Genomic DNA, 22,598 nt, shown 5'->3' with positions numbered 1-22,598 from the left:
CTGCTTTTAGAGACTCCCAGACTAGCTACCAACTTTGCAGTTGGTACCATGGCTTCACAGCATGGATCTCACAGAACTTGAGGAGTGGCATGTTGGCCACACCACGTTGCAGTCTCACCAAGCGAGCAGATGGATTTCTGTACAGGTCTGAACATGCCTCATGCCTGGTCTCTCAGCTGGGACCACAGCAGTGCAGAGAAGGGACATAACAGTTCAGTTCCAAGTGCTACCAAGGCTTGGGTGAGCATGTCCTATTTCAGTGGGCATCCCCTCTGAACACTCAACAGGCAAGAAAGCAGCTGCCTTGGAGACGACAGGAGTTTATGTTAATCATTATTTTTTTACCTTCCTGTTGTAAAGGCTCCACTGACACATTAGACTTTTGCTACATTTCAGCTCTAACTCAGTGCTGCACAGGCAGTAAATGCCAAATTCCCTCTGTCCCACAGGGGCTTAAAGCATTCCCCTCTGTCCCCCTTGTTCAGCCACTTAGTCTCTGGAATTGTCTATCAGTCACACTGATACAGCTAAGCTGACGCCAGCTGCTCTCAACTTCTACTTAGTTTGGCTGCTTCTGCTTTAGACCTGAGAAAAGACTTGTGTGTCCAGAAGCCTGTCTGTTTTTCTTCTACTATGTCAGGTTGTCCATAAGAGATACATACTTTCCCTTCAAATTCTGCCTGAATCCCAGAATGACAAACATAGACATCAAATGCAAATATCTTAAAAGTAAAAAAATAACCAGCACACAATCCTTTTCTGTCTAGTAGAGCTGTCTGTTCCTCCTCACTCTTGTTGGCACCTATTTCCACCCCCCCTCTTCAGCTGTCCTGTCAGCTTACCATGTGTTGCCAACTTGCAAGGCAAATAGTTAATATTCCATGAAGTGCCATGCAAGTTTGGTAACTCATGAACTGTCATGATGTGCCGTAAAGCCACTTCCCATTCTGAATGGAAAAAAAACAGTCTCTGGGCAACAGGAATACACTGGGTCTCAGATAGCCTAATCAGTAATGCTTGGAAACTGCACAGTGGTGACCTATGGGTGTTCCAGGCTAGCTAAATTTTTGGCAACGAATACACAAGAGCCTCATAAACTTGTGGAAAATGACTCAGATACTTGAAAAAGAAGAAAAAATATCTCTAATATAGAATTGTATTAGAGGCTCTTGGCCTGTGGTTAGTTACCACATTCAGTGAAGTCATGGCAACATGAGTGAAATCCAAACGAGCATCTTTGTTCTACATCTGCCTTAAGGCACAGTGACAGTCCATACCAAGCCACTTATCCATTTAAAATCAGGTCTTATTTATCTTAATGGAGTATTTCCCTACTGGAGTGAAGTGAGAAGGAAAAGATGGCTACAGAAGAGCATTTCTACTTTAAAAGTGAGCTAGAAGGAGAATTGCAAGATTCTGCAAGTTTTGTCTTCTCCCATCAGGAAGCAGCACAAGATGGAGACCCAGCAGGTCATGCATTCACCAGTGTAAGAGTGGTGCAGGCCCCTCACAGTGCATGCTATGGGCCTTCAAAAATGTCCAGGTCCATCCAGATCAGGACTATGCCTTATAGCTGTGCTGGGTTTCATTACCAGACATGATTGTTGGGTCTTCACTATGACCAACGCTTCTCTGTTGTACAGTTTCTGTGTAAAGAGTGAGAAAGTATAAATCATCGTCTTTTTCTACTCATGTCCTCCAAGCTTTTAAGTAGGACTTTCCAATAATGTGCTAAAAGTCTTTCACATTAGCTCTTCAGCTGGGGTGCGTGTCCCACAGTGTGATCTGCCCTGTAGCAGAATTACCCAGACTGGTGACACAGCTCTGCTGGCTTTGATGGTTACCAGGGCTCTGAACTAGCTTTCTGCTAGAAAGCTGAATGTAACCCAAAGCATTCAGTGAATGGAGCACCACAGGATCTGCTCCTTCCTTGAGCTCCTGTCTCTAGGAGGCAGGAGAGCTAGGAACATAGTTGCCTCTCTGACCAAAGTCTGGAGCCAGGAGGCCCAGTGCACTAGATGCCTATGCCTTCCAAACAATCTGACAGCTCCTACACTTGCAGTATCACTTTGATGTTCCATACCTTTGCAAATACATAAACAAATATTAAGAAAATGCTCTGATTTAGCTCTTTCTGAAGCAGCTGCTTGATACTTCATTGGTGGATGACTTTGTCCTCCTGTTAAATGAAACCAGAGCTTGATGGAGACCCTCTGTCTCCAGCCTTCACTCCCTTTCTGCAGTGTTAGCCAAATTCAGCAACTGTCTTTAGGATCACCACTGGGCAACCTACTCCAGCTTCCAAACCGTGAGAGAAGATGCAGAAGCAGCTTTGACAGTTGCCTCCCTAGTGAGTGCTTTACAGACCATAACTCCAGGCATTTTCTTAGAAAATCAGTACCCAGTGTGCCTGCTATGTGGGCAGGATGCAGCCCATGAGACATGGAGCTGAAGCAATGTGGGGAGTCCAAGACAGAAACATAGCTCAGGCTTGGTGCAGTGTTAAAATGGGGCAGAGCTGGCTCATGCCCATCCTCTCAGAGCATAGCTGTCTGCCTGCACATCCTGTACTCTTTATATTGAGGGTGGATTTTACAACAGCCTATCAGTGATCTATCAGCAGGGTCTTTCTGAGCAGCACACTATACTTTTGAAACCTGTTCTTTAATCAGGTAGCCTGAGAAGGAAGAGGGCTCCTTCGCTTGGGATACCTTTGAAACTTTTGTTTGCAGCGGTCCTCCCCTCCACTTTTGAAGAGCCTCATGGGCATAGTCCATGGGCATAGCCTCATTCAGCCTCATGGGCATAGACTGGAAAAGTGACTTTAGGGGGCCTGACTCATCTCTTCATTTTACCCCAGAATTGCTTCAATAGGTTTATCCTGAAATGTCATGAGCACAGCAAGAACAAGATAGGTGAGGCAGGTTCACTGATGTAAGACCCACAAAAGATACTGCTGTTTGACTTTCAGAACAGAAGCTGCTCTCTTAGCGCTGTCTTTAACACGACCTGTCCCGAATGCTTCCTCTCCTGGTGATTAAGTTATATTGACTGCACTGTGACCTAATTACCTTTAGCAGACATAATCTTGGGAAGGCTGGTCTTGTCACTGAAGGGGGTCTGTGATGCAGAATGCAGCTCTGTGTGTCTGCAGCAGTTCAGCCAAAGCCCAAAATGTGCTTTATCCTCTGTGTGCCTAGATGTAAAAGCCTCAAAACCTGCTGAAGAGTCAGAGCTGAGGCTCAAGAGGAAAGGTGGGGAAGGTCTCCAGATGAACACCTTGGTTAGCCACAGCATGCCATGCAGAGGTTAACCACAGTGCCAGTCCCCGGCCTGAGCATCCCTGATCATGCCATTGCAAAATCTCTAGTGAGACAAGGAAGCACTTTGGACTGGCACATGGAGCCAAGGATGCCTTGGTCCTGTTTCTGACTTTGCCACTGGCCTTGGGAAAATCATTTTGCCTACATATGTTTGTATGTTTCTTATCTGTGAACTGCAAGCATTAACAATGAGCAAACTCCTCTGCAAAGCACTTTGTGAGGTTGTTATCTTAACAGGGAAAGATCAACTCCACAGCATCTTGTCCTGAAGTTCACTGTGTCTGCCACTTCCCACCAATTTGCTGCCTGCGACTCAGCAAATCACTTTCCAGTTTCTCTGATCAGGTGAGCTGTGATGAAAAAGATCCAGCCTAGGTGCAGCAGATCCATCTTCCTGAGAGGGTGAGCAGGATACTTGTCTGGCTCAGGGAATTGAGGGGTTCCTAAGAGAAACTCTGCCGTAAGGAACTGTGCAAACTTCCAGTTGTGCATGTCTTGTTCTCTGATACTCTTTGTCAGTTCTTGAAGCTGGACCTTCTAAAAAGGGTGTTTAATTAAATAGTCATTTGTGTAAAGATAGATCTGGAAGCCCTGGGCAATTTATGACATTGCTGGAATATGTATCCAAGCCTCTCTCAGAAACTGTCCTATTGCAGAAAGGGCCCGGCTACTTTAGTCTGGCTCAGACGGTGGCAGGTATCTGGTGGGGTTTGGTATAGTGTCTTTGCAGTAAGCCCAGAGCTCACAGCAAAGCTCACTTAATGTGGCTGAATCTCACACTGGGCTTTTTCTGTTCTCTCAGGTTTCTCTCAGTTCATTTACTTTCATGCTGTGAACACACTTCCTCTAGGGAAAGGCCTTGCAGCCAGTTCGACTCATTCTCCTGGCTGGCAGTGTCTGCATGAGGCAGAGAGTCACAGGAGCCACAGGGGGTCTCTGAGCTACTGTGAGGCAGCTGGAAAAAGCTCCTGACTTTTCATGTGAAAATCAGATGGGGGGGGTGGAAGGGGACACATTTTAAGCTCCGTCTGATGAAACACTTGCCTTCCCAGTGAGAGCCTTCCCTCTGAACTTACTTTCTCTTGCTATGCCTAGTAGCTGGTGGATAAGCTGTGGGCCTAGATGGTATAGTCAGGGGAATTAGATGGAGCAGTCCTTCAGGACTGATGTAGGGTTAAAAGGGGTTTCCTCCCTCCCCCAATACCCCAAACCCTGAACCCAGGTCTTCTCAAGTCTGGCAAGTATTTTTTGCTTTTTCTTTTTTTTTTTTTTCTTCTTAAGATTCAGATATAAATCAGAACCCTGGGAGAGGGGAGGATGTTAAGAAAGACAGGAGTGGGAGGCCGTTGGTTTGGCCACGCCTATACCCAGTTTGTGTCTGGGGCAGGAATTTGCATTTGAGTCATTTTACATCAAATTGCAGCGTCTGATAAAAGGCTGGAGAGGGAGTCCAAGTCTCAGAGGTGGAGCTGGGGAAGGCTCAGGAAAGGCAGCCCTGGTCAGGGGGACGAAGGCAAGTACCCTGCTGAAAATGGATGGTGAGGAAAGGAGGAGTGAAGGAGTCCAGAGGGACTGGGCAGGGAGGCTTGCACACTGCCAGAAAGAAAGGCTGGCTAAACTACTAGCAGTGGGGGGCTGAGGTAAACTTTGGGAGGGAAATAAGAGCACAAACAGATTGGTTCAAAAATACCAAGGGTGCCAGAGAAAGGCAGATCCCTGCTCAGTTGCCTCAGTCCCTGGAAGGGAGGACATGCCAGGGGCCCTGGTGGGAGTGTGCTGGCTGGGGCAGCGTGCTCCAGCCGCAGAGGAGACATGACTGTTTTGCAGGAACCTCTCTTGCCCCTGCTGCTGTGGCTCTGCTAAAACCAGTCCTAATATAACAGGCATTAGGCATGTCCTAACCAGACATGGTTAGCCCTGATACACAGCCTTCTGATTTTATTCCAAGACTAGTCTCGCTCCAGTTGTCTGAAACAGCTTATTTCATCTTGAAATTTTCTCCTGCTGTTCAGTTTCTACAGGAAGAATACCAGATCCCAGCTTGCCTGCACACTCCTTCCTCACCCAGCTTAGAGGACACCCAGTAGAGCTACCGGACTAGGTGGCCTCAAAGTGCGCTAAGAGCAGGCACCTCTTTGGACAAATTCAGGTTCAAGCTCATTCAGCTTCAGCAACGCTTTCTCCCCATCCCTGAGTGCCACAGATGTCTGGCAGTCCGGCAGCTTACCCTGCAATGCCTCAGCATTTGTTCACTGTGTTGATCCAAGACAAACCTTCCTCCCACCCTGAGCCTTAAATGAACCCCAAAAGTGATGTGCGTAGCTTGTTGGAGTGTTCTGCGCTCTTTGTGTATGACCTCGTACTTTGGTGGGGACTGCTGGCAGAGGGGAAGGAGCTTGTGACCACTCAGCGCTAGCTGAGGTGGTCATCAGTTGGTGTGCTCCCCAGGGTAGGGGCCCAAGCAACAGTGGTTGCCTGCAGGTGGTTGAAATGAAGAGGAAACTTCAGAGTCACGCAAAATTTAGGTCTTTCCAACTGTAGGCTCTGCTGACACTGGTTGGCTGATGCTCTTCATGGGCAGAGGAGAGAGAGGCTGAGGGGTGAAAGGGGCATTGCTGGAGCAGCCCCACTGCAGTGACACCTTCCATGTCACACTTCCCCTGAGGGTCTCAAATCACTTGGAAAGCAATCTAATCTCTGCAGCTCCAGAGTAGGGGATCTTGACTTTTTTTCCTTTTTCCCCATCTTTCAAATACTGATGTCAATACATTTTAATAACAGCCACAACCATTTGCTAATGATGTTGCAGCAACAAAGTTCCAAATCTCTCCTGGCAGCAAGAGCATGCATATTCTGAATGGACAACATTCCCATTGCAAATTAATATTTAAATTTATATTTACAAAAAACTCCTTCTTTGTGCTAGGAAGGCCACACATGGGGAACTGTGCCCAGTTTTGGACAGACCAGTATAAGAGGGATGACGAGGAACCGGACGGGTTCAGAGGAGGGCTAGTAACTGAGTCAGGGTCCTCAAGTACCACAGGGAGAGCTGGGAGGAGCTGAGCTGGTTTAACCTGACAAAGAGGAGGCTAAGGGGAGCTCTACTACCAGCCTACAACTAAAGATGATGGAAGCAAGCTTTTCTGGGTCATGCCAAATGATATAACACACAGCAACAGCCACAAATCATACTTCATGAGTTTTAGGTTGGACATGAGGAAAAGCTTCTTCCCCAGGAGAGAGGTGCAGCCCTAGGACAGGTCACCAGAGAGCAGGGATCTCCACCTTTAGAGTGTTTCAAGACTTGGGTAGACAAAGCCACAACAGCCCCATCTAATTTTGGTGTTAGCCCTGCTCCAAGTGGGAGTCTGGACTAGACACCTCCAGAGACTGCTTCCAACCAACATTTCTATGGTAAAGAGACACAGTAAGGCTAGGACTGAAATTCAGGATTAGGATTAAGGTTAATTTTTCAGTGATCCAGTATGAAAAACCAATTCAGAATGCTCTTACAAGCTTTAGCAGAGCTACTTATTCCAGCATGTGTGATGACCAAACATATGTGCGCTAAATTCAGTGGCACTGCCAGGAACAGAGCTCTGACTGCAAGCAGGTCTCTACACAGGAAAACTGCAGCTATTTCAGTGATGTGTGACTTTTAGTGAATACAGTAGCACAAACCTGCTGCAGGCATAGTTACTCTAGAAGAAAAGTACCATCACAGCTTCATCTTTTTCCCCAGCTGGATTACTGGAAGTATTTTAAAGCATTTATACCCTCACATAACTATCCTCTATCCAGGCAAAACAATGCAACTTGCATGCTGACAGATCTGAGTGTCTTCTGTGCTGCCTGGCTGATCCCTTCCCTACCGTGGTCCACAGCAGAGAGGACAGAGCCCCTTCTGGGTGGATATTTTCCAGTGTTCCTTGAAATGTGCATTGGCTCTGATGGCCTTTTCATCACGATGCACACATGGGGAGCTGTAATTTCAACATCCTTTACCAAGACAGTCTTCTTTCCATGAAAACCACCCTCCCTTCCCTTCTACACAAAGTGACAGTAATCTTTATTTTAATTGGAAAAGAAAAGGAAGAAGGGACAGAACATCCTTGACAAAGGAACTAATGACTCAAATGCTGGGAACCCAGGGCCCCCAAGGGACTCTGCAGCTCACAGCATCGATTTTTAATGACTTACAGAGATTGGAGGTTTGGCAGATCTCTCAGTGCCTCTGCAGGGATGCGGCTCAGCTGGTTGTTCTGCAACATCCTTTAATTAGAAAAAAAAAAAAAACTTTGTTAAAAAAAAAGCCTGACACAAAATGGAGGAAGTTGATGCTTGTTTCTGGAGCTGTCTTGGAGTCTCCTGAGAAAACTGGAGGGGCTGGAAAGCAGTATACTTGTCACACAGGTGTCTTAGGCAAGCTAGTGGAATGCAAGCGGGTGAGCTTGCAATCCAGGCTAGGCCAGAATCCAGGATCACCAGCATCCTGCAGCAAGGTCCTGGGGAGAGTTAGGTGCTGCAATGGGAGCTGGGCATCAGCTGTGAGGATGTGGCAGGAGAGGGACCACTACAATGCACACGTATTACTGGTGAAGAGATCTAGGTGCGCTTCTAGGTGGAGTTTCTGGAATTGTGCACATTTTGATGGCTTGAACAGCACTGAGGAAGAAGCTGTGCCTTCTGTTAGTCCACAGTAATACCAGTGCTTTCAGCTCAGTTGTCTCATATTTTTGCTTGTGTAAGAGATCTTTCCCCTGGTGATGATTACCTCTGCAGAGCCTATGGAAACTAGCCTGTGAGTAGCTTTCTTATTCAACTTTTGAGACTGCAGCAGACATAACGGTTGAGGAGCCACTCCATAACTAAGCTGTTTACTAAGGGGATTTGCAGTATTGGCACAAATTGCAGCAGAAACTGGAGCTGTTCCAGGTGGCATGTGAGGAAAAAAAAAACAAAACAGGGGTTTCAAAGACTCTATCTGTTGGACTGGACAAGAAGGGCTTACAAGGATTCCTCAGAAATGAAAGCGAGTGTAGGGCATAGAGAAAGGCCATAGACATTAGGGTAGCAACACAACTTCTTGGGAGAGGGATAGAGATTAGGTGACAGTCCTCTCATCCCAGGGGCAGGTGTCTGACTGGCTGTAGTGATTCAGAAAAGGGCAGAACAGTATCCTGAGGGTATTTATAATTTGGGCAGCCTTTGTCATCTCTCTTTGCCCACCTGGAGCACCACATATGTGAGTTTACAAGTTTTGTCTATCACTGCGTCACTGGACAGAGCCTGATTTCTGACTCTGGACACAACCTGTGTCCTGAACCTATTCCCTACTACTAGAAGAACTGGTACATCACAGGCACATGATCATGTGGATAAGAAAGAGAAACACATCCCAGCTGGGTAACTGGGCTGGGGAAAGTGCCTAAAGAAAGGAATGTTTTACATAGCTGAGGTTTCTATTTCCAAAACCTTCAAGGAGTAGTTGGAGACAACATGAAAAGGGAAATAGTGCTCGAGGGACTGTCATAATTACTACCACTGTCAAAGGGACATAGCATGGCTTTGACTAGTGAGGGATGCACAAAAAGGACTGATGCAAGCAAGAAACTTTCCCACTGATGAGACTGGTAGCTTTACTGCAGATGAGTCAGAGGTCTGTCATGAAAGGAAAGTTGAAAAGGCAATTATGGAGGCAATCTTTAAAAAAGGGAAGCTATAGGGAGCTATAGGCCACTCAGTTTCTCTTTAAATTCTGGAAGAAAGCTGGGTCCAATCATCAAGTTATTTGTAAACATACAACAGAAAAAGCAGAAAAACAAATAACTGCCAGGACTGGCCAGTCAAAAATGAGATCTGCCAAAGCCACCCAGTTTTTTTCTCTACAGGGCACAAGGTTGTGTGGATGAAGGAGAAGGAGACATCATCTACCCTGACTTTAGTAAGATGTTACATGCTGTCATTATATGCTGTCTTATCAACAGGAGAGACAAGGCTGATGTACAAAAAAGGCAGCGGGGAGGCCATAATAAGAATAATCAAAGGTTCTCTGCCAAGTGAAGGATGTGTGGTGAGGGTCTGCAGGATCTGTGCTGGAACTGCCATTCAACATTACTGCTAAACATTTAGATGGTAATGGGGAAGTATGCTTTTTACCTCTGCCGACAGCATGGGGCTGTACAAGGCAGCACGCACCTGCAAGGACAGGCACGGGACTCTGAAGGGACTTGGCTAAGGGGAGCGACAACTGGAAGAGGCAGGATGCTGCTAAAAGAGATGCCCAAAGGAAAGCTCTGCAGACAGACAGCGATAATCAGCTGCACAGCTACAGGTGGGGACTCACTGGCAGCCCTGCAGAAACGGCCTGGGGTTGGTGGATCCCAGGAGACCTGAGGCAAGACTAACTTGCTCTTGGAGAAGGCAGACACCCTCCGGGCATGCCTAAATGGGGGTAAAGCAGCAGGACACCAGCGGGGATCCTCCCACTCCTCCTGATGCTGGAGAGCCCTTGGCTGGGCCACACTGTCTCATGCTGGCCCTGCTCTGCAGGCATGGAGCAGCTGGAGGGCACCCGGGGGACAACAGCCAGAAGGATCAGAAAATGACAGGTCAACATCTGTGAGGAGACCATAGCAAACGCTGCAGGGGTTATAGAAGAATGTGCTTAGGATAGTTTAGTCGAGAAGAGAAAAAGCTAAGGAGACATCCTGAAAGCATCAAGCACTGAGATATGCAGGGTGCTCACCCCCCCATCGCCCGCATCGTTGGGCACGGGAGTGCTGGAGGGACCCTCTGCCCATGCCTTCCACCTGCATCTTCTGCGCAAGGCTGGTCCGTTGGCAGCACACATGACCCCCTGAGTTGCCTGGGGTAGACCAGGGGCTGCCCAAACCTTAGACACTCTGGCCATCTCTAATCCCTGCTCTAGTGACTTTAACCATCCTGCCACCCCACCCCCACCCCACCCGCCTGCTTCTCCCTGCATCCTGCCATTCTCAAAAATGCTTCCCTCTTCCCCTTCCTGCAGGGATGAGAGAGAAAGGAAGGGCCCTGTCAGGCACTCCTCTGAGCTTCTCGCTGCCCGCTCTGCATGGACGTGGGCCAAGTGCAGGGACCACCAAGCCCCATGAGCTTCAGCGCTGCTGTGCCCGGAGCCCGTTCCTGCCTGGTGCACGCTGCAAGGCTGGTGGGACCCCTCCAAAGCGAGCGTCACTCAGAGAGGGGTGTGGGGCTGGTGGCTAGTGGGAGAGGCGTCAATTGTGCCCTGCCAAGTCCATAGTCGGCGGCCCTGGTTCTTCTCCCATGCAGTAAAACAGGAGTAACCAGGCTAAGCACAACTGCCCTGCTTGCCCAACTGATTGCTGCTTGTGAAAGGGGAGCAAAAGCCCCAACACCGGATGCCCTGGGTGCTCTGTGCCCTGCGCCTCTGTGTAACCCAGCAGGATTGGGAAACTTGGCCAGGCTGATGGCAGGCACACAAGGACCAACACAACTTCGGGGGTTCCTGGATCCTGCCTGTGGGTTTGTTTCCACAGTCAAAGTGTGCTGGAAGGATAAGATACTGGTTCCTGTGGCCCAGCGAAGAAGAAAGATAATTCACTTTTTTAAAAAAACAGTGAGAAGGATGAGGGATCTGGTGATGGCCTGAAGGCAAACTGAGAGAACTGAGGTTACTTAATGTGAATAAGAGGTTAATGAGGACAGGCATAATCTTTCCAGGACATAGCTCCTGCAATAAGGAAGGAAATACATATCTGAAGGATGGGACTAGCAGGTTTTCAAGCAGATGGCACCAGGGATGTTCAGGATAGATTGCCTCCAGAGGTTTGGAGCTTCTGTCACAGGTTGGCTAAGATGTGACAGATGACAGGTGTGGCTGGACTTGGCTCCACAAGAGACTGCAAGTATTCAGGAGCTGAATCATAACAGGATCAGAGCTCATACCTGTAATGACAGGCGTGTCCCCAAAGGAGACAGGCTGGTGACTGGTGATGGTCACAATTTTTGCCATTTAATTTTAGTGTGCTAGGGCTTTAGAGCTAATGGCAGTCATGTGCATGTCCACAAGTAAACACTCGCACGGATCTTGGGCTGTCAAGGGGCCTGGTGCTTTCCCAGTCTTTCCAGAGAATTAGTCTGTGTTTAAAAAAGGATGGGAAACACCCTGGGAATTCCTCCACAAACCTGCCTGTGCAGATGGTCCTCTCCCTTCCCTCGGAGTGAATCCCAGCGCTACTGGAAGCGGGACCAGATTCTTGGCTCTGCCTACTCCTGCTGTCTCACTGCACAAAAACCACCTGGAAAGTGGCCATAAAGATAGGCCTCTGCAGAAACCATGCAGGGGTACAACCAGGGAAGTAGGTGTGTGGAGACTGGGAAGAGAGCAAGCAAAGAGCCAGGCTCCGCCACTACCAACAAAACATTGTGACACAGGGGAATAGGAAGAGATCTTTACGCACCAAGCCTTGAGTCAGGCCTGAGCTGAAGACAAGGGGAGATCTGGCCTCCTTTGCTTCTCTCAGCTGAGTGCAGACTGCCAGCAATGGATGCTCAGAGATGGTGGCTGATGCTCTGTGGTCTTCTCAGCTGATAGGAACATTCCTTTACAAAGAGACTTTGCAAGTGCACCTCTCCCAGAGGCGCTGTTCTGTGGCACAGCCGACCCTCATCCTTCCCCCAAGTGGGAAGCCCCAGGGTCTGTGCTTCAGTGCCAGCATCTCATTAGAAACCAGCTCCATTGGCTAGTTTGTCTCCTTTGCCATGGTGCTCCCCACCAAAACCAACTCCTTAGTCCACACTCTTCCACACTTGGAGCTCTCTGGAGGGCAGCACATGTGGTTTAATCAGAGGCTCTGGGAAACTGGAAACTGCCCAGTCCTTCCAGACCTCCTCCAGCTGCCTGGATGCCCCTAACCTTGCAGTGCCCTGACTGGAACTCTGTGAGCCAGGAAACATACATCCCAGCTGGCCACATGGCTGAGCTTGTGCTGCCATGGCTTCACACCACATCCCACCTACACACCCTCGCACATGTATCCCTCATCAAATGCTCTGCCACTTGGGCAGGATCGCCAGGCCCCTCGTTTTCCTGGCTGAACATGCTGCAGCAACAACAGCACTTACTAGCCAAGAAGGAATCCCACACCAAACTCAGTAAGGAAAGACTCCAAGCACAACCACAACCTGAGCCTGCCTCACCCCAAAATGAGGAAGGAAGATGCCTGTGTTCATCATTTTGGCTGCAGACCCCAGCTGGCTGCTGGGAGTGACCCACCCCACTGCACCATACCTAGACAAGCCTCAACCAGTCTGCATGAATGTACAGAGCCAGCGCTGCCCACAGCCTGCCTGCACAAGCGTACTGACCCTGTGCTGTCTACAGCCGCTACCACCCACACTCTGCCCTGTTGCTGCCCACAACTGGCCTCTACCAATATACAGCCTAGAGTGAGCCTGACAAGAGTGGCCTTACTCTGTGCCTACAATATTTCCTGGGTGGATGGGCCCTACCCAAAGGCCACCTCCACTTACTGCTCCTCCTCTTCCCTCCAAGAGTTGCAAGCACAGCAACTCACGTGATCCACTGATTGGCCTGGACTGTGAACACACATCAAAAACATCACCAAGAAGGCCTTGTTGCCCCAGGATGGCAGGTTTGCAGAAGGCTTGGGGCACTCCAGGAACTGACAGAGAGGCCCTACCTCTTTGACAGCCCCAAGTCTGTGCAGAACATAAATGGCTCTGAGACAAAGGAAAAGATGTGGCACATCCAAGAGAGGCGCTCCCATGGGGAGGGAAGAGGAACGTGCAGAGGTTGGAATGTCTTTAATCCAAATGCACATGCTTCAGGCACAGTTGCTTCCAGCAATAACAGCCCTTTGACTGTGCTGGCTGAGTCACTTCAGCCTCCTAAGATGGGGACATTATCATGCACAGGCCTGTACCTCTGAGGGCTGTAATTCTGCTGAGACTGTCTTGTGCAAGGATCTTGATGTGATGGGATCTGATCCCAGCATTTTTCTGGTCGTTCAGGTGTGGTCTCTGCCAGTTAATAATCCTCCTGCTTCCAAAAATAAAACATGACACCATGGAGAGCTGTGATTTTTTCTGACCCATTAGACTGGCCTGCTGCAGACCACTGATTCAGTGTTTCCAGGTCTGCCATTGTCTGCAGTTCCATTATGGTCACCTGAAAAGTGCCAACCCCAGGTGACAGTGCACCATCCAGACCTGGTCTTGAGCACTCACTGACCTGAACGGTTCTTGATCATCATGTTCATCAGTGTCCTCAGCTTGCCCAAAAGACTCGCTGCTCTATCTGATAGTGTATTTGACAGTGGTTCATCAGTAGAGATCACTGTAGCCCCAAGCAAGGACATTTCTCTTGTCCCTCTAGTTGAAAGCAAATTAACAAATCCAGTATTTGCCTCTCAGCAGAGCAGCTACCTTCTGCTCAAGTAGCTACTGACATGCAAATCTCCTTTCTCAGGAGACTGCCCTGCCCTGTTGCTTATCAGCACAGCTCTCCTAGACACCTGCCTGGGAGCAGCCTCTTGCAGTGGGACAAATGCAGATGCTATCTCCCTTGAGCTGACAGGATCCATCCCCACTAACTTCATGGAAAACAAGCCTCTCTGAGGTCAAGTTCCCTGCTTGGCTCACAGTAGCTGAGAAGAGTTGCCTGCATTCCCAAGCACAGAGGAGCAAGACTTACAGACAGCCTCAGCTACATGGTCCCTGTTCCTTCTACTCCCAGACCAGCACCTTCACAGAAGGGACACTGGCCTGCCCTGCAGTCCCTTAGCCCTGAGAAAAGTCACTGAGAGCTCTTAGGAATATGTAAACTCAGTGATGGTCTTGCACTCCTTTGGCAAGGCTGGCTGGGAGTGCTATTGTGAGCATAGCACTGGGTCTGATGCAGTGAGGACTCACCCTCCCTCTCCTGTTGGCTCCTGACCATCCCAGCCATGGGCTCATGTTCCCTTCCTCTTAGCTGCCCTTGACCACTCTTACTCTTAGAAATGGAGCAGTCAGTGAATTTCTGTGGCATGTTTAGGTCCTGTAGGACTTTCCTTATGATGTCTCCTGATACAACTGGTTGAAGAGAGAAAATTGCACTCAGCACTTGAGAAGGTCTGCACCATTCAGAGTGGGAATAGGGTGAGATTGCTTCATGGGCACAAGAAAACAAGTTTTGACTGAGGAAAGCTGATGAAGTCTAGGGATTTTGTTTTAATTGGAGCTAGGAGCTGATGGAGAGGAAGGGACAGTGACAAATGCTGATGGAGAAAGGCTGAGACCATTTTGGTCTAGGATTTGAGGGTTGCTGTGATCTTGTGGACTGAGGCCCAGGTTCACAAACCATGTCTGTGCCATGCAGTCACTCTGTGACCTATCCTACAGTCCTGATACAGATCCCTGTGCCATTCTCCATGTACACGCCCTGGTACATGCAGCTTTCTTTCCTGAGGGGCTATGAATGCAGGGAGGGGACAGGGCATGCCCGAGTCTTTCATGAATGTGGAGTCAGGACATGACTGGTTTGCAATGTTGTTCCCTGTTCCCAGTGCTGTTCATGTATGTCATCCAGTGACCCCTCAATGCAGAATGTACTGGTCTGGAACTCAGGTCTCCTGCTGTGGGGTGCTCTCCTCAGTGACCCACAGTGTTGTATCCAACTTATACAGAGAGGTCATCCCAAAATAGGCAGTGCCACCATTCAGCCAGAGAGGGACCCTGTGACACTGTCCCAGCTCTCCATGTGCCCTGCTGCCTTCTGAACCCTTTTGCCATCATCCTTTTGTGGCAGCATGCAGACACCCCTCTGTTCCCGAGCCCAGGAAGAATCATGTCTTCCCTAGCCCTTGCCATAGCTTGGCCCTCAGGGCAATGTTTCTGAATGCATCTGACTGAACTTCATGTTGTCTGGGTTTCTTAAGTACATGCTGCACACCCCAATGGCCTGGGCCCCAGGAGACTACAGCAGAGAGTTGTTGTTCATGAATCTCAAGCTCACAACAGGCTCCATCCAGCCAAAATGGTTTTCCTTCCAGTCAATGGCAAGATGTCCAAGGTACTGGGTTGGCTCCTAGGTAGAGGAGAGGGACATGAGCAGGGGAATTCCTTTAGGAATCTGTCTATGGAGCAGGTGCCTAAATACTGCCTGTAATGAAATATAAGCACTTCAGAAAGCTGGTTCAAAGTGACTCTGGTACCCTGGAAGGACTAAGTGTGATGTAGCCAGGAAATCCAGTCACACAACAGCCCCAGAAACCAGATGCCACAGTGAGGGAGATGTGCTCCTACTAATGTTCAGGGACCTCCTTGCCATCAGCCCTCCATTCTTGGTGCTATCATTAGAGGTCTTGACAAAATCATGCAATATTTTGTTGCTGTTGTTTTTAAAATGGCCTTTTATGAAAAAAAATACAAGAATGAGCTAATGCAACATATAAGGCTTGACTCTAGTGACTAGGGGTCTGACAGGAGGTGTACTTAATACCAGACCATAAGAAAAACCATCCTGGGACATCCAGCAATGGTCAGTGCATGCCACATGTCTTTTTCTGCTCACGCCTGAGCTCCTAGTGAGCAGAGCTAGGGCTTTTCTGAGCTTTAGGCTGCATGTAGAATTTTGGATATAGTACCAGGGTGGCCCTGCCCCTAGGAACTTACCTAAACCTGTTTGAAACTGTTTTCTAAATTTGCCCTCTCTGTATCATGCTCTGCTGATGAATTGGAGGTAATTATGTGCCCTGCAAAGAAGCACAGCTTCTTGTTCCAGCCTTGATGTTCAACCACTTCTCTAGCAGCCCTGCAGCTGTATAAAATAACGATGTCCAGCACTCCAGGAGTTTCAGAGATATCTGATGTGTCTTCCTTGAACATGGCTTGTTTAAATCCAAAACTGTCAGTTTGGAAACCATTCCATGCTGATAGCTGTCTGGAGAATTTCTCATTCTGTGATACTGCTTTGAGATGAAACTCATAACAGATATGAGGCACCATGAATCAAGAGTAACATGAGAATGGATATTGTTTTAATACTGACTCCTGACACTTCTGTTGACCATCTCCTAGCACTGAGTTCAGATTTTACAGCGACTCCAAGATCCCATGGGTGTCACCTCAAAACCTCAAATGTGGTTCCTAAAGCCACTTTCTGAAGCAGCAGAATTCTGCCCTGAATCTTATTTTGAACTAACATGGATTATTCTTCACTGAGCCACAGGAACCAGTATCTTATCCTTCCAGCACACTTTGACTGTGGAAACAAACCCACAGGCAGGATCCAGGAACCCCCGAAGTTGTGTTGGTCCTTGTGTGCCTGCCATCAGCCTGGCCAAGTTTCCCAATCCTGCTGGGTTACACAGAGGCGCAGGGCACAGAGCACCCAGGGCATCCGGTGTTGGGGCTTTTGCTCCCCTTTCACAAGCAGCAATCAGTTGGGCAAGCAGGGCAGTTGTGCTTAGCCTGGTTACTCCTGTTTTACTGCATGGGAGAAGAACCAGGGCCGCCGACTATGGACTTGGCAGGGCACAATTGACGCCTCTCCCACTAGCCACCAGCCCCACACCCCTCTCTGAGTGACGCTCGCTTTGGAGGGGTCCCACCAGCCTTGCAGCGTGCACCAGGCAGGAACGGGCTCCGGGCACAGCAGCGCTGAAGCTCATGGGGCTTGGTGGTCCCTGCACTTGGCCCACGTCCATGCAGAGCGGGCAGCGAGAAGCTCAGAGGAGTGCCTGACAGGGCCCTTCCTTTCTCTCTCATCCCTGCAGGAAGGGGAAGAGGGAAGCATTTTTGAGAATGGCAGGATGCAGGGAGAAGCAGGCGGGTGGGGTGGGGGTGGGGTGGCAGGATGGTTAAAGTCACTAGAGCAGGGATTAGAGATGGCCAGAGTGTCTAAGGTTTGGGCAGCCCCTGGTCTACCCCAGGCAACTCAGGGGGTCATGTGTGCTGCCAACGGACCAGCCTTGCGCAGAAGATGCAGGTGGAAGGCATGGGCAGAGGGTCCCTCCAGCACTCCCGTGCCCAACGATGCGGGCGATGGGGGGGTGAGCACCCTGCATATCTCAGTGCTTGATGCTTTCAGGATGTCTCCTTAGCTTTTTCTCTTCTCGACTAAACTATCCTAAGCACATTCTTCTATAACCCCTGCAGCGTTTGCTATGGTCTCCTCACAGATGTTGACCTGTCATTTTCTGATCCTTCTGGCTGTTGTCCCCCGGGTGCCCTCCAGCTGCTCCATGCCTGCAGAGCAGGGCCAGCATGAGACAGTGTGGCCCAGCCAAGGGCTCTCCAGCATCAGGAGGAGTGGGAGGATCCCCGCTGGTGTCCTGCTGCTTTACCCCCATTTAGGCATGCCCGGAGGGTGTCTGCCTTCTCCAAGAGCAAGTTAGTCTTGCCTCAGGTCTCCTGGGATCCACCAACCCCAGGCCGTTTCTGCAGGGCTGCCAGTGAGTCCCCACCTGTAGCTGTGCAGCTGATTATCGCTGTCTGTCTGCAGAGCTTTCCTTTGGGCATCTCTTTTAGCAGCATCCTGCCTCTTCCAGTTGTCGCTCCCCTTAGCCAAGTCCCTTCAGAGTCCCGTGCCTGTCCTTGCAGGTGCGTGCTGCCTTGTACAGCCCCATGCTGTCGGCAGAGGTAAAAAGCATACTTCCCCATTACCATCTGGCTCTGGTTTGGTATCCGGCCTTGGAACCTGTCTCTGTGTCTTTGCTGGCTGAGAGAGGGAGTCTGGCATCTGCTGAAAAGTTCAGTGCACCTCCAACATCTGAGTGTACAGGCTGAAGGGTGACTCACCCTCTCAGGGTGCTCTTCTCTCTTGACTTCTGACAGAGTCAGGAAAATTAGGTATAAGCTTGATGGCTCAGCTCTAGCTGCAGTTAAGAGGCAGGATTGTTGCTGTTTCTTAATACCTTTCATCTTAGTATTTCTCTGATTTCTTCTGCCTCGTGGACTCTGCAAATTGTCTCTCTAGATAACTCCTTCAAGATATGTTTTTTTTTGGTGGAGAAGAAATTTCAGAGAAAAGTGTATGACTTTAGGAATGATTCTATTGGTCCTAAGTTCTCTGTGTGTATGTTCTGGCTGAGAAACACACAGAGAACTGGAGATAAGGATTTGATTTGGACTTGGACCAGTGCGGTGAGCAGCTTGTGTCAGTGTAAAACACATGCTCTGCACAATGTAATTTCATGGCAGTCCTGTTAGGCCATTGATGTAACTGGGGCCAAACTGTTGCTCAGTAGGTACCAAGCACAACTGGTACAGAGCACGCTTCTGTATGCTCTGTGGAGCTATATGATGCACATGAATTTATACCTCTTTGTCCCCCCTGACATCTACTTAAACTTCCATAACTTATCCTATACATCACAGCAGTCCCAAAGAGCCTCAACCATATGCCTCCTACAGTCTTTTGGGTTTGAAGCTGCTAGTTTCATCTTCAGATTGTCGGGTAATGGGGAGATCTCAGAATCCGGCTAATGGGTGAGGTCTTGCCCTCAGGAAACAGTGGCTTGGATGGGAACTGAGAAGCACAGCAAGAGAAGAGGAAACTGAAAAATGGCTTGGGAAGAGGGAGCAAGGCTTTTCAGTCACTCCAAGGGCACGGTAACAGGGAGACAACCCTGAGATCTTCCTTGTCCGGGCTCTGCTCTCTGTTCCTGCCCTGAGCCAGACTCTGAGGAAAGGCGCAAGCTACTCTGCAGAAGGCTGGCAAGGGGCACTCTGCTTCTGATCTCAGTTTCTGCCTTGTTTTTTCTATAAGTAATATGGCAATAATAAGCACTTTCTCCTACAGGAGGTTTTGATGATTTTATTGCAGTACCAAATGAGGTTGTGGGTCCTGTTGTGGAAGACAGCTTGGACACACACACACATACACACACATACACACACACACACACACACATATACACACACACACACACAGCCTTGTCCCAGTGAGATCAAAGGGGAAGTAGAATGACTCATGGTTCATCAGCAAGCCAATGCCAGGAAGGAGACTTGTGCCCCCTTCTCCTGTGCCATTGTGCTGGTGCACAGATTGAAATTTGCAGGTGGAAGGCTGTTGAGGCTGCTCAGGGGGTTACCCTTGCTGCTAGTCTCCAAACACTGTTTGCTGACCTGTCTCTGGGGAGATGGAGCAGAACCTGCTGCAGTGTTACCAGCCCCAGCAGGGACACTGCCTGGTGAGAAAAACAACTGAAGGAGCATACATGATGGCCTTCACCTTCCTTCTTCAGCACCTTGTGGTTTTATTCTGTCTTTTCTAAGCTGAAGAAATCAGTAAGAAGCCCTGTCCTTGCCAAGAGCCCTTCCAATGTGATTAAGGCTGGAATGCTCCTAAAGTCTGTCCTGGCAGATTTTTCTAATCTCGTTCCAGCAAATTCCCAGGGACGAGCTTACCTTTTCCAAGGCCCTCACTGCCTGCCTCACTCTCATGGTGGCAGAGGAATAAAAGGAGGGTGGATGATCTCTGTTCCTGAAGGAAGCAAGAACCAGAAGCCTGGAGGGGACTGACAACTACATCTAAAGACCTCACTCCTGTGGAGCCAGCAATACCATTACAGAAAATAGTTACAGCAGCTCCTAGAGCAAAAGCACACGACAACCCAACATATCTCTGCAAATGTGGCCAGGAAAGTGTCAAAAGCTTTAGAAAGTGAAATGCTCCCAGTGATATGAGGGCTGGCAATGCCCTGCTTTTAGAAAGCAGGAACTTTAAATAACAGCCCCCTAGCAGGGCCCGCATGGGCCAGTCACTGTGAGCATCAACCCTTTGTTCCTTGGCTTTTGATCTGGGCTTGTCCTCTGCATATCTCCATGTGAAAAGTCAGATGTTTTGGTGTAAATTTAAGGAAGCCCTGGATTGGTTGTGATGCAGGGGCTTGCTCTGACAGCCCAGTTACCACCCTCTGTCACTGGGCACAGCCTGACTGTAAGTAAGACAGATTGTCCTAAAGCATCAGGACACTGACCACAGCTCTCCCTTCATCTCACGAGATGTCTTGGAGCAAGTTTCTCTGTGCAACCGTATCCCAACTGGAAATACAGAGACAGATTCTCTAATCCTTTAGGGCTCTTCTTGGAATGGGGCCACTTGTGAACCTGCCCTTCCTGGTGTCTGCAACCATGGTGGGGCATGTGGGGTGTCTGTGAGCCCATCCGCACACTGACAGCAGGGCAGAGAGAGCACATTCTTCTTTTTATTGCAACCTTCTGGGAGCTGTGCTGGCTCTGGAAGGGAGGCATCATTCTTATATTCTGCATCAATAGTTAGCTGAGCCTGACACAAGTAGAAATTGATCAAAAGCGGCTTTCAAAGCTTCCAAGTTCCCTGAGTAGAAAGTTCCTCTTGTTGAAATTGGGTGGGAGAGCTGTGGTTTTTCCTCAGTTCCTTTGATTTGTTGCCTAATGCAGGGGATGGATAAGTCTCTAAGCCCTGAGATTTAGGGCAGGATTCATACTTTACATCTTCAGAAGACGTAGTAAACAGCCTATACTCTCTAATCCTGGGAGCAGGTTTGTACCTGCTTTCTCTGTATAAACTGGGCCGGCTACAACAATTTCACGTTGCAGCTGAGTTCAAAACATCCCCTTGGAGATGAAATATTTATTGCAGGAGATTTTTAAAATGGTTCCTGAAAGGGAGAAAGAGGGACTTGCAGCTGAATACTCTGCACAGACTCTGCGGGCTTGTCTCATGGATGCAAAAACTATGTCACAGTCATGACCAGTGGGACACCCCTGATCCCTAGGGAGGAGTTTGCTGGTAACCTTTGTCACTCAGGCCTTCCTGCAGGCATGGGCAGTCCCAGCCCTCCCCACCGAATGGACAGAGGTGGGTGGCCTGCCCACCATGACTAAGTCTTTATTTACCTTGGTAGTTTCTAGGCATGGCCTGAACGCTGCAATGCTCCTGAGACCCAGCTGCACATGTCCACCCTGCCCCTGTGAGCCAGCTGAGCTCAGGCTGAAGTCATACTGCCCTAGGATCCTATCTCTCCCAGGGGCAGGTAACTTCAGAGCCTCCCAGAGCCATCTGGGCCATCTGGCCTGCCTGCAGTCAGGCACTCAGTTTGCAGCAAAGGCAGATTGGTTGCAGAGATAGCCAAGCTGAGCAGAATACAGGGTCTTTCCAAAGTGCTTGTCAGGTATCTGGACATTTGAGTTGTTCTAGCCCAGTCCCAAGACCCTGCTGTAGTGTACAGAAGAGATAGGTGCCATTTTGGGGTCTGGAGACCACATCTGTAGTGCTGTGAACATATGGGCAGTGAAACCCATCAAGATATTTTGTGCATTTTATCCAAAATATGAACCTCTGCAAATTCTCTGTTTTTCACAAGGCATGAAGGACTGTACCCTGGAGATGATCTGCTTATAGTTTGCAGCAGCAGAAGCAAGGAAGTGGTGCCAGTGGCATGTGGGCTCTGCCACTGGCACCGCTGGGATGGGATGCAGCTTCCCCTCACTCAGTGTGCATGTTACGCAGCTTGGATTTAAGAACTGACACTACACTGCCTTGTAACTTTGCAGCTTTCTCTGGCTGGCTCCAAGTCCCAATGCCAGTGCCCGGCATAAAGGTGCTATGGGAGGCAAGGGGAGATGGTGATAGCTGTGCAGAAGGAAGTGAATTACTTACAGAATCTTCAGACTGTAGAGGCCAGAAAAAGCTTCCCCTGGGATCCTGGAGATCTGGTTTCCAGAGAGGCGTCTGCAGCAAAAAGAAGAGCCGGTAACGTGTCAACATCCTTGTAATGACTATTCCTTGTCTGCAGAGGCTTAACAATTCATGCATCTTGCTACAGCTTTCTCAGGGAGGATGCTTTGACACTTGGAAGCTGAGCTGCAGGTGTGGTCTCAGACAATCTTTGCATATGAACCCCTCTTATGGCTGGGGAACAGGCAAAGAAAATAATGGTTTATTACTACTGCCAGCCCTCAGTTCAGTGCTTTCAGCATCCAAGGATAACTTGTGGCTGAAGTCATTCCCTGGATACCTGGAAAGGACCCCACTTCGCAGATATTACAACACAGACTTCCTGTGGCTGCCTGTGTGAGAGACCTCTGCCTGGGGGCACTGACTAACATTCACGCCCTGCTTCACAGCCAGATGTCTGCAGTGAGGAAGGAGCAGGGAGAGAGTTACCTTCTGCTCAGACATAAGTGGGTCCTGGGAATGACATCTCTAAATCATGACTTTTGCCCCTTATTTGTCCCTGGTGTCTGCATGTGTCTTGTTTCTGCATCCTGCAGGTTCTG

At 49.1% G+C, this 22,598-nt stretch overlaps 1 protein-coding gene across 1 annotated transcript in view; it reads right to left on the bottom strand.

Moving 5' to 3' along the window:
- The window catches only part of LGR6 (leucine rich repeat containing G protein-coupled receptor 6), a 160,206-nt gene that overhangs the window by 71,189 nt on the left and 66,419 nt on the right, over positions 1-22,598 (bottom strand). The window contains exons 3-4 of the mRNA XM_013961972.2: positions 21,979-22,050; positions 7,527-7,598 (exon numbers count right to left, since the gene is read on the bottom strand). Coding sequence (XP_013817426.2) covers positions 7,527-7,598; positions 21,979-22,050 — 144 coding nt within the window. The remainder of the gene's footprint in view (positions 1-7,526; positions 7,599-21,978; positions 22,051-22,598) is intronic.

Source organism: Apteryx mantelli, chromosome 25 (genome assembly GCF_036417845.1).
Source record: "Apteryx mantelli isolate bAptMan1 chromosome 25, bAptMan1.hap1, whole genome shotgun sequence".
Taxonomy (NCBI): domain Eukaryota; kingdom Metazoa; phylum Chordata; class Aves; order Apterygiformes; family Apterygidae; genus Apteryx; species Apteryx mantelli.
This window is presented reverse-complemented; position numbering and strand designations above follow the sequence as displayed.